At 38.6% G+C, this 12,469-nt stretch overlaps 1 protein-coding gene across 2 annotated transcripts in view; it reads left to right on the top strand.

The window, feature by feature from the left end:
• CTBP1 (C-terminal binding protein 1) overlaps positions 1–12,469 on the top strand; it is a 234,579-nt gene that overhangs the window by 38,530 nt on the left and 183,580 nt on the right. For both annotated transcript variants that reach the window (XM_050338088.1, XM_050338087.1), the window contains exon 2: positions 12,108–12,266. In XM_050338088.1, coding sequence (XP_050194045.1) covers positions 12,218–12,266 — 49 coding nt within the window. In that variant the 5' untranslated portion in view covers positions 12,108–12,217. The remainder of the gene's footprint in view (positions 1–12,107; positions 12,267–12,469) is intronic.

Genomic DNA, 12,469 nt, shown 5'->3' with positions numbered 1-12,469 from the left:
TCCTAGCCACTAGCATTCATCTTGTGCATAAGCAATTCCTGTAATTGCACTGGAGATTGCTTATAGAATTTAGCAAGGTGTGGAAGTGGGCTGTTATTACTGTGATGGAGAGGGGAGTGTAGCTGGCTGGAAACTTCTTAATGAAATGTCATACCAGGAGATGGGGACTGACACCAAAATGGGGAGGGGGAAGAATTCATAATTAAACAATTTCTCTACTTGAGTATGAAGTTTGATAGTGGGAAGTTGGTCAGTGATGCCTTCAAGGCCGGATAGCTGTTTCCAGGAGTCCAAGGGGGAGGGAGCCACAGTGAGAATTAATCTGGTAATTAAACTGGTTAGGTATTTTTGTAGAGCTTGGTAGTATTTTCTGTTTTGCCAGATAGGTATTCTAATAGTTGGTGGTTGTATAGCTACAGTTTACGGCGCTTGCAAACTGGTTTTGATCTATAAAATGCAACATCTTTGGTTTGGTTCTGCATCCGTGGATGCTCCATCAGTGGAGGTGTTCTAGGTCAGGTTGGATGAGGCTTTGAGTGACCCCATGTAGTGCAAGGTGTCCCTGATCATCATGAGGGGGTATGTGTGTTGGACTAAATGATCTTTAAAGGTCCCTTCCAAACCAAACTGTTCTGTGGCTTATAGGATTGTAGGTGAAGGTGCAAAGTTTGACAAAGATGGCTTAAATTAAAACATGAAGAGTGTAAATTGAACTTGCCACTTGTTTGGTCTCTTTGTCTCATATTGCCTTTATTGCTTAGTAAGGAGGGAAGGCATTTTGCCAATATCTAGTGTTACACTTGAAAAATCTCTTTTATTCTTAGTGTAGTAGTATGTATCAGAAATGTCAAAGAAGTGTGGAAATGCTGTTGCTAAATATTATTAATGATCAGGTATAAGTTGCACAATTTATAATCTTTAAAATATTGATTTCTGAGAAATGTACTTAATATTTACCATTTTACTGTGTTTAGGTGATGGAAATTATCTTCTCATTAAAGTGGGAGAAGGCAATGGTCCAGCATTTGTACTGCATTAAAAAAAAAACCCAAACAAAAACCCCCAAAACCAAACACATGAAATTTATATATTGCAATGTGCAATTTTTTAAAAATAATTTTTAATTTATGTGCTACTAAGAAATCTAGTTTTACCAGAGCACCTTAGCAGGCAATAGATGAATACCCAGACCAGGTATCTTTTATTCTGACTGGAATGAGTTGCCATAGTCTGAAGAGTAGGAACTATAGGAGCAAAGCTTTATCCTTGGTATTTTCTGTTTTCAATCAAAGCATAATTGGAAACACAGTCTCTGGAAGTCTAATCTTGCAAAGTGTCTGCCTGTTTTTTTTCTTTCTGCTTCTAGTAACTGAACAAAACTTATAATATCAGCAGTAACTAGTGGGTGAAACTTCCTTTCTTAAAATCTATAATGAGTATTCTAATTAACACAAAGTATTACAGGAAGAATTTATACTTACTTGGCTTAAAGATGCCTTACATGAGGCATGTCAGGTGTATCCAGTCCATCATTATATATCTAGAGCTGCACATCATGGCTTTTCATAGGATACAAGTTTATATTCTGAGGGTTATGTTGTTGTGATACTGATCCTGCTGGTGGTATGTTGCTGCCACGGGGCAGTAATATGGGCAAAGTGAAAAATGTGACCAAGAATCGTATTTGCCTTATCTGCATGAAGTTACTTCACTAGAATTCTTCTTAGGTATAAAAGTAATTTTGAAGAAATAAAGCACAAGTCATAATATTAAAGTATTACACAGCTTACTCTTCAAGTGAAAAGTATTCAATCTCAAAAAGTGTTTTCCCAGTACTTAATGTGCTTTCTTACAGCAGCACAGGTGCACATGTCCATAGAATCATAGACTGATTTGGGTTGGAAGGGACCTCAAAGAGCACCTTGTTCCATCCCTACTGCCATGGGCAGGGACAACTTCCACTAGACCAGATTGCTTCAAGCCCCATCCAACCTGGCCTTGAGCACTTCCAGGGATGGGGCAGCCACAGCTTCTCTCTGCCAGTGCCTCATCACACTCACAGTAAAGAATTTCTTCCCAAAATCTAATTTCAACCTGCCCTCTGTCAGTCTAAAGCCATTCCCCTTTGTCTTGTCCCTCTATGCCCTTGTCAAAAGTCCCTCTCCAGCTCTCTTGGAGCCCCTTTTGGTACTGGAAGGTGCTCCAAGGTCTTCCCAGAGCCTTCTCTTCTCCAGGCTGAACAACCCCAGCTCTCTCATCCTGTCTTCATAGTAGATGTGCTCCAGCCCTCTCATCACTTCAGTGGCTTCCTCTGGACTTGTAGTATCCAACATATCAATTTTTTTGGTATAGAGAAAAAAACCAACACAGGACCCACAGTTCTTTGTCTAAACTTAATTAGCCTTAACTAAATTTCTAACCTAAATGCCTTTAGATGTGATTTCTTATTTACTTTCAGAATAAAAGTTTCTTTCTTCCCCACTCTTTGTTATTTTTTGCTGAACAAACATATGGGTTTTTTTAATCAGTAGTTTAAATCTGTGAAGTTTAAATCTTAAAGCACAGGTTTTTGGACATCCATGGGCTACTTCTAATAGTAGATCTGTGACAGAGGAACCAGTTTCACACATGGAGTAGGCACTCAGTCCATGTGCCTGGCATTTTGATGTGGGTTTGTGTCTTTCTTGGAGACAAAAAAAAAAAGGGTCAATAAATCAATAAAAGGTTAAAAGTAATCTTTTCTCCCTGCTGGTTCAAATCCTTTCTAGCAATAGAGGTTCATGAAATGCACCAGTAATTGTTTCCTTTGCTAGAGAATTCATTAAGCAAGGCATTAGCCTTTTTATTGTCATGAGTGATGACTAATACTTTGCATCCTGTTATGCTTTCTCAGGTGCATTAAAATATTAAATACATATTATTCATTTGAGTTCGATTCAAATAACGATAATCTTGAGTTTTGAATTAGTGGCAATTCAGTTTTGCTGCTGTTGTGTCTCAAAATTCTCTAAGACTGTTTCATTCACTTACACAGTTACTGTCTCTTCTATCCAACTCTCCAAAAGGCAGGAAGGCTTCCAGCTCTTCAGCCTGGTCACAAAAAAGTGAGTGGAGATTGATCTTCTTTCAACGTAATTTTCTTTCATTTCAGACTTCAAAAAAATGCAGAGGTGATTACTTTAACACTGATCTAACAACCCCCTTATTTGACATTTTTAAATGGGTTGCATTTGGAAGTTTTAAAGTACTTTGTAAAGCAGGAGGTCTGACAGCATCTCCAGCACTGGTGTGGGTGTATCTGTGTTCCTTTACAGACCAAAGCAGTGGAGGGTGAAATGGAGGCTATGAAGCCATCAGGTTGAATTCCTCAGGTCAGAGAGTGAGGGGCAAAGCCAGGAATTGGACATGTGAGTGAATCAGATTCATGATCTTAGAAAAATCACACCCCTCTCTTCATTTCCCTTCCTTTAAAGCTGTTCGTGACTAAGACTGAGGCTTCTCACCACGCTCTTTCTGAAGAAGCTTGTGCTGAACACCTGAAATGGAAGTTTTTAGAAATACTGTTTGATGACAAGCTGTAGTATTGCTCAGTAAATGAGTGTTTTCTGACACTAAGGATATAATTTCAATTTTACTCGAAATTTTACTTTAAAAAGGGTTGCCACCCTTTAATAATTTTCTAATAGCTCGAGTTTTTCAACGAAGTTTTATTCATGACCTAGAAATCTGAGACAGCAGAGATGCTTCCCATCTGTCTGTAGTCATACACATCTGCAGTAATTCATTTTCAGCAGTGAGTAATTTTTGGCTTGTGGACAGATGTATAATTGAGAGAGAATGCTGCTAAGGAAAAAAAGCTCTGGGAAAAAAACCTTATGGTGAAGACAAATACCTCATAAAAAGCTTCTAATGACAGAATTACTATCATAACCTCCTCTACTGTTTTCACCATATTCCCTGTCAAAAAGGACATTTTACAGTCCTGTGCCGTAAAAATAAGGGCTTATGATTATTATTTGTTACGCTATATTTTGTAAGACATTTTATTTGGTGCTAAAGTAATTAAAGACAGAATAGTACAAAAAGTAATCCACAGAGTAAAAAGATAATGGACAATAGGTCAAAAGCCCATAACCTTTGTTTTTAGTGGCGGGCTGACAAAGGGTGTTCTTGGCCTTATTTGGAACATTTTTAGCAACAGGAAAAAACACCTTCACTCATAAATAGAGTAAAAACTGCTGATGTGTTAAAAAAGGAGCCAGTGAGGGAATTGGGGGTGTTTAGTCTGGAGAAGAGGAAGCTTAGGGGGGACCTCAAAGCTCTTTTCAACTCCCTAAAAGGAGGTTGTAGTGAAAGGAGGTCGGTCTCTTCTGCTGTGTCTCAAGTGAAAAGATGAGAGGAAACGGCCTTAAGTTGCACCAAGGGAGACTCAGATATTTGAAAACATTTTGTCACTGAAAGAGAGGTCAGGCTTTGAAGCAAATTGCCCAGGAAGGTGGTGGAGTCAGCATCTCTGGAAGTCTTCAAGGATTGTCTGGATGTGGCACTTGGGGATTATGGTCTAGGAGTGATTATGGTAATGTTGGGTTGATAGTTGGTCTTGATGATATCAAAGTCTCTTCCAACCTGGGTGATTGTGTGAAATTGTATTCAAATTTTAGGTCACCAATACAGAATGAGTACAAAATTGGCTGTACTCATGGGGCAGAGAACCCCATCCAAAAAAAGAACTGGCTTTGCACTAGTGATGAAAAAATTGCTGAAGCAAATGCAAACTCTTTTCTTCTTAGGTGTGATCCCAGAGCATATCCAAGGATTGTGAAGGAGAGTGGTAAAGGTTCTCCTGCATTGGATATTGAAGCAACTGCTCCTAAAAGGCTCTGTCATGCTCTAGCACTTGCAGACCAGTACTGTAGTGACTTGCTTGTGAATTTAAAGATGCAAAGGTTTGACACAATGTAGGATCAGAAACTTGATGTTCTAGGAGAGTGTCGAGGAGTTTGGTGTCTGCAGGAAGGTTGAAGGGTGGCTTGGTGACACCTCAGGGGTACCTCTGCAGAGAACATCAGGAGTTCTTCCATCTGTCAGGCAAAGCTGCAAGAAAATCTGATGGCTGGAAGTTTAAGCTACAATGACAAGGAAAACAAGCCAGTAATAAAGGGCACTTGTTACTGCAAGGGCTCACTATGTACTAGGGTGGAGTTTATGGCACTGGCAGTTGTTTAGTTATGTTGATTTTCTAGATGTCTCTTGGGCTGTATATTAGAGACACTGTCAGCTTGATGATTCCATCAGTATCTTTTGGGCATAGCAGCACTAACTTGTCTTGGTTTTATTTTGCCTTAAGATTTTTTTTGCATCCCTGTGAGCTGGGAACCTCACTTTCTGCGTGGCTGCATCAGTCCATTTTGTGGAGTATCTCTGCATTCCCTAAGAATGTAAGGGGTGCTTGTGTATCAGAAGGGGCTGCAGGTTCACCTGCCCTGTGTGCTGGCTCCAAAAGTGACCACTGGTGTATAATTGAAGAAAGCATCGTGTTTGTTCTGCTCTTGCTGTCAATGAAACATCTCATTTCTTGGCAAATGTTGAGTGCTGAGCTCAAGGGACATTTGGGCAGTGGAACACAGAGCTGTGTACGAGAACAAAGCACGCACTGACATTCTCCCTGCCTTTGGCATTTACCAGCTTATGGATTTCTGCTCTGAGTTGGTGTCGTGGCTCTTATTATCAGTATGGGTTTCCCATAAACTTGTCTTATCCCTTTCAAGAACCACTTAAAGCTTTGGCATCCACAATACCTGTGACACCAGATGTTACACTTTAATTACATACTCCATGATGAAGATTCCTGTTGTTTTTAATATTCTGGCTTGCTATTTCACTGTGTGCTCCCTGGACACTGAGTTGAGGCATAGTGTGTATTTTATATGTATTTGCTGTATTTCCCACAGTTGTATCAGCTTCAGGCTGGGGGGATTTTTCAGCAAGCTGTTCCATGCCTTGGACCATATTTACTGCCCTTTCAGGCACTTTTTCTAGTCCTCCATCTCTTTTGAGATAAATGCATCTTAGTTTTAGGTAATGCCATTGGAATGTTTGGGGGTTTAGTCCTTTTCTGAGTATCTAACTTGCTTTCTCGTGTCTAATTCAGTAGTGGCTTTGTTTTTGTGATTAATTTATTGTTCTTGAAGCTCCCTGTACAGTTTCTCTTAGACTGTGCTGACATCTAATGGTAAGGCAAAGTGGCTTAGCCATACTTAATGGCAAGATAAATTGTCTGACAGACAAATATAATTAGATATTTCCTTCTTAATTCGGTATTAGTTTTTTAAAGACAAGATGGAATAACTTGAATTTTTGCACAGAAAGTCTGACATAGTCTTTTTCTTCTGGTAATTAATCTCTTTTTGTTCTGCTCAATGGGCCATACTTATTTTTAAGTGTAGTTTAAATCTTTGCAAGAATAGCTTTGAGTAAAGTGAAAGTGAGGTGATGGTTTTATACTGCAGGAATTTTTAATGTAAATCACAAGATCTCCAGAAAAGAATATAAAGTGTGAGAACAAAAGTGTCCTGCAGAACTTCAGAACAGGTTGTTCCAGTGTTGTTGCAAGAGTCTTAATTTTTGCTGCATTTTGAAGAAACACCCAAATAAAAGTATTTGTCCTCTTTTACTCATCCTCCTGTTTGAGCTTCCTCCATAACTTTAATAAGACATTTTTCAAACTTCTATTGATAAGGACAGTGTAATAATACTTTTAGAAATGGAATACAGAAAGGGAAAAAAATGAGTTCAGATATTGATCTTTCAGTTATCTTCTAGGTTTAGGTGTGTTGCAGTGTGGAGCATAGGCCTGAAAAGACCCCTGCCAGAAACAAGTCAGGGCATGTCAGAGCTAAGTTAGGACTGCTTAGACATTAAGGCTGTGCTGACCAAAAAGAAACAATAAGTCAAGTAGAACCGAGACAAGAAAAATTTGCAACTAGAGATAGGATGTAATCTGGTGGTGGGATTTAATTACACGATGTTTACAGTTAGGTAAACGGATTAATACTTGAATATAATCAAAGTGATATGTAAGTTTATGTTTAACTACTATGTCTCCTGTGAAATGTAAAACCAATCATGTAACCTTGCTTGGAAAATAGTATAAAAGATGCGTTCAAAATGTGGGTCTTTGGGTACCTGTCTTGGGACAGGAGTCCACAGGAACCCCGGGCCCTGAATAAAGCACCGCATAAACTGACACTCTGTGAGTTTGTGTTTGGATTACGGGCAGCAGGTGTAGTCCATTGTATAACTTTGAGACATAAACATCACTTAACTTCCCTTATGAAACACCATTCCTCTGATCCAAGGTTTGTCTTACACAGAACCAATGCTGCTGCTATTGGCATCAGAAAGGTTCAACTACAAATTGTAGAGCTTTTTCAAGTAGAGCATTTCTCTCTTACATCATCAGCTCTGTTTTTCCTCTTTTAAGTTAGAGCCCATCTCTTGCCACAGCAAAAGTTCACCTCTTCACTATGTAAATACATCTTTAGGTTAATGTTCAAATAAAGCAAATCTCTCGTAGGATTTTTACATCGTTTTACTTCCTGCTGTTCATCAACTTGATGATATCCTCTCTTTTGCCAAAAACAAGGTATTTTGTTTTGTCCTAGAGAAATAATCTGAAATTTAGATAAATTTCGATTTCTCAGTAAAAACTTTGACTGCAAGAAAGCCTTCTTTGGCATAAGTCATAGCCTGTCCTTTTCCCAAAAAAGGACAAAACCTGAAACTTGAAACTTAACTTTTGGGGAACATCAGTAATTGTTATAGAGTGAGTAATTCTCAGCTGTGGGTTGTACAGGGAGTTAGGTTTGCAGAAAAGCTTACTACTTCATGCTTTGGGAAGAGCAGAGACCCTAAAACAGAGTTCAGAATTACAGAGTGTGTGGCTTAAATTTGTACTCTGGTGCTCTGCTTTTAACTGCACAAGCTGGGGAACATAGGTTATATCACAGAATATTTCTGATGTCTCGATGACTGTGACTGTTTAACCATGAAATGTTAGGTATTGTTGACTTTGGATGTTAAGAAGACATTTTTATAGTGAGGATGATGAGGCACTGGAACAGTTGTCTGGAGAAGTTGTGGAGATTTTATTATTGGAAGTGTTCAAGGCCAGGTTGGATGGGGATTTGAGCAACCTGGTTTGGGGGAAGGTGTCCCTGCCCATGGCAGGAGGGTTGGAACTGGATGGTCTGTTTACTAATTGTAACAAACAGTCACTTCAAAATGTATAGTTCTTTAGGATGATTAAAATATTTTACATGTAAACATGAGGATCAATGCTTGGATTGTATTTACTTATGGCTTCCAGGGCTGTGCAGAGTGGCCGTTTCAAGGCTTCTGAGGTGTCATGGAAAATAAAGATGTTACTGGTTTGGGTGGGTTGTCTTGGAAAATTATCCAATTTTTGATCATCAAAACTGATGGCACTGCAATTGGAATATAAATTCATAATAGCCTTATATTATACATTTTGATATTGTAGTAAAAAGAAAAAGTATTTCAATAACTCAATGTAGTTTCAGACCAAGGAGCATGTACTAGAATGGCTAAATTAAGTTAAGGTTGGGATTCCCAAGGGTAACACAAATCTTCCTGACCTTATTCTCAATGCATTAATGATCTGCCAGTGATTTTCATTTCTGTTTTGCATTTCTTACATTTCATCATCTGATTTGGGATGGCCTACAAATCTCTGCCTGCAGCTGGCAGTGAGGCAAAGGTGGAAATCCGTCCTTTGCAGTTCGTAGCTCTGTAGGTGAGAGTCTGCTCAGATGTGTTTATACTCTGAATATTTTTATGCGAGTGAGGTGATGAATGACCCACTCTAGTTTTGCTGTTAGGCTTTCCCCACTTGTTCAGATCCAGTGGAAACACAGTCTGGTCCATGAAAAATTCTCCCATTAGACTGATGCAGGGGAAAAGGTCCTGCACTGCACACTGCAAACTTTTGGGTTTGAGAGGGGTTCTTTCCCTGATAATGTGGAGTTTTTCTCAACCCATGTATGTACTCTGTGTGTATAATTAGCCTGGTTTGCTTTTCTTAAAAAAAAAGAAAAAGAAAAAAAGAAAAAGTTCTTAGTTTGCTTCCTTTTCATCCTCCAATCACTCAAGATCATGGGTTTTGAATGGACCTTCCTTCATATCTTCTCAGCCACAACTGATGTTTATCCTATGCTCATTACCAGTGTTATCTGTTTGGAAAACTGAAATCAAAGTTGACTTATTTGTATCACTTCTCTTCTAGTCTGTAGGATTTGCTCACTCCCCTAGAAACGTGTTGGAGAATCCCTTTTCCTTTTATCTTGAAGTCTCAGAAAGAGTAAAGCTCTTCCTTTCCTAAGAAAGAGTGAAATGCTCCAGACTGCAATGCCCAGGGGCATCTTCCCTTTAAAAATACACTGGAATCATCTGCTTAACTGAAAGAAAAAACTCTAATATTGTTTTCAACAGTGTATATTTTAATCTAAAATGTCTGCTGCTTGGAAGGGTTCTGTGCATTGGTGGTATCTCAGCTACTACCTGACATACATGCTAAGCACTATATATATTCTTAAATCACTTGGATTCTCACTTTATCCTAAAATATTGAACTACAGAAGTCTGATGTTAAATACTCTTTGGTATTTGGTGTTCAGATTTTTAATTCATTAGGCAGTGTGCTTGTATTTTTAGTGAATTTCTCAAATACAATTATTCATGTTGTGGTTTGGTAATTGCAGTAACTAAAGCTTCCATAATTATAAGGCTTTTGTTTTGCTGGGAAATGCTTCCTATATCATCATCTGCTCTTTGTGTTGGAACATGATGTACAATAAAACTGTATGAGGGTTCAACTTAGAACGGTGTTAACATGTTAATTTAATTTTTTGCTCAAATATTTTTTTAAACTTATGACAACCTACTATCAATAAAATATTTTTTAAACAATGTTTAAAAGCAAAAAACCTACTTGATTTATGTGGTATGCTTTGAAGCTACTGTAGACAGATAGAAAACATCTGGTGACACATTCAGTGGTAGGTCAACAGTTACAGATGGTCTGTTTTTTACAGCTGTCATCCAGCTTTGCATGCAGAGTGACTACAGTGGAAAAATCTTTTGCTGAGTGAATAAACAGAACAGCACAAGGAGGCCAGCAGGCATATATGTTTCTACAAGATGGGAAATTAAATAAGCTATAAAAATTTAAACCAAGACTAGTGTTTTAAGTGTTCATTATGTTCTGGTTGGGGTTTTATCCCTTAGATCTTTCTGTGTGGTTATTGAAGTGATAAGCAAATAAATTAAAGACTATTTTAGGGCTGATCCTCTGCACAAGTTTAGGTTGTTGGCTTAAGCAATGACTGGTGGTTTTATTGTTGGCTTTTAAGGTTTTAAAATCCATGTTAGATTTGATGTAATGCTCCTGCAGTCTTATAATGGAACCACATTGAATAGAGAAGAATGTTGTATTTTAGAAGAATATAAATGTTAGGAAATGTAAGAGAGAATTTAAAAAATGGCAATATTCTTTTTGGTTTTTAAAGAGTAAAAAAATGGGGTTCTGCATTCTTCATCACCTTTTTTTCCTCTATACATGATGGGGTGTTATATTCAGCTGTAGTCAGACATTTTGCAAAACAGCAGAAGAATCTTGAATTTGAGGATAAAGGAAAAGAGGTGTGGAGGGAAAGCGAAGAGGAGGATGAAGCTGAATGAAGTGTTAAAAGCATGGTGAATGTTGCACATCAACTCCATTTTAAATGAGAAAAAAACCCAAGCCCACAAAGAAAAGAACTGTTACAAGTCCAAATGCACCAAGCCAGGTAGTTCTGATAAAGGTACTTATTTTAATGCTAATTTGCATTTCTTAATATTCAAAATATTTTTATCATTTCACTCAGAGTGCGTGAATCTTGATCATATGTTGAAGAAGTGTGCCTGTGTTTGGTTTTAGCAGAGCTCAGCCTCTGGAAAGAAACAAGCAGATTTCTAGGTTCAGTCACTTGTAAGGCCATTTAATCCTATCCACTGATGTTGAAAGCTGTTGAGCAGGAATAAAAAGGAACAGGGAGGTGGATTATTTGGCTCATTTTGGTGTGCACTGTGCTTGTAATACAGTGTGGTCTGAGTTTGTTTCTCAGAGGCTACTGAGACATTTAAAGGCAGATAAAAGTGGTGCTCTGACTATGCTTTATAGAGGATCTGGATCATTTTTCCCCGTCCGCTTGCTCATGTGCATTTTATATTCTAATGCTATGATTGGGCTGTCATTGAGGGATTTTTTTTTTTTTCCTCCCTCTCTCCCCATCCCCCCTTCCTGCTTCTCAGTGGTTTGGCTTGAAATGCAGACTGCTTGTTGCAATACCCTCACGCTGCCTTGCCCAGCTACACGGGATCTGAAAAGTGCTTAGCTGTATTTGCTGCCAAAGAGCTTGCCTAGTCATGCATAAACCTGCTCTAAATGCCATTTGGTTGATATAGATGTTGGCATTCTGCGTCGTCTCCGTGATGCATTTCCTCGTGTCTGTGCCCCTTGACCTGTTTCCTTCAACTCCCAAGTTGAAACTCTGGTTTCCTTCATCATCGAGAGCTTAAAAGTTAAGAACGAAAAGCGCGTTTTTCTCTCACTGCGAGCTCTGCCCTGCGAAGTTGTGGCTTTCCAGCTTCGTTTCAGGTGAACACATTTCTGTCATTTTACGGGAATCACAGACCTGTGCCCCATCCAGGATACCTGCGTTGGCTGGGGGGGGTTTGTTCAGTGAAAGGGCAAAAAAAGTATTTGACAGTCAAAAGGCAGAAAACAGCAGCTGTGTTGGAGCATTTCTACACTGGCTTGTCTGAGCTGTGCCCCGTGCTTTGCATCTCTCCGTGCTTAAAAAAAAAGCAGTTTGTTGTGAAATACCCACGTTACCCAATATGATTTAAGAGCTTCATGGTTTTTTTTTTTCTTTTTTTAGTTCTTTGGAATGTGTAGATCGTCTTTCTGGAAAGAGGTACCAGAAAAAAAAAAAAAAAAAAAAAAAGGTGTATTTTAAAGTTTAATAATTTAATCTTTCTGTTCACAGGTGAAAATAAGTTTATAAAAGACTGAGCATTTCTGACTGGTGGCTGGTGTGAGGAGACCATCACCAAGCTGTGTGGGGACGTTCTCTGAGCTTCCACTCTTACGTCTCTAATGGACAAACACAAAGTGAAGCGGCAACGTCTGGATCGCATATTTGAAGGTTGGACATTTCAATTTCTGACGTTAACTGTGTTAATTTTGTGGATTACTGATACTTCTGAAGACTGGAAGTCTTTTCTGTCGGTCATTCAGTGTATTTTTAATTGAGTTGCAGTTCCTGTTGAGATGATATTGACTGTGCACAAATGCTGAAAACAGATCTAGGCAAATAAAAGCAAGCAGAGTGTGAACTGTTCTACAGCT

Source organism: Myiozetetes cayanensis, unplaced genomic scaffold (assembly GCF_022539395.1).
Source record: "Myiozetetes cayanensis isolate MyiCay16 unplaced genomic scaffold, myiCay2020 scf7, whole genome shotgun sequence".
Taxonomy (NCBI): domain Eukaryota; kingdom Metazoa; phylum Chordata; class Aves; order Passeriformes; family Tyrannidae; genus Myiozetetes; species Myiozetetes cayanensis.
This window is presented reverse-complemented; position numbering and strand designations above follow the sequence as displayed.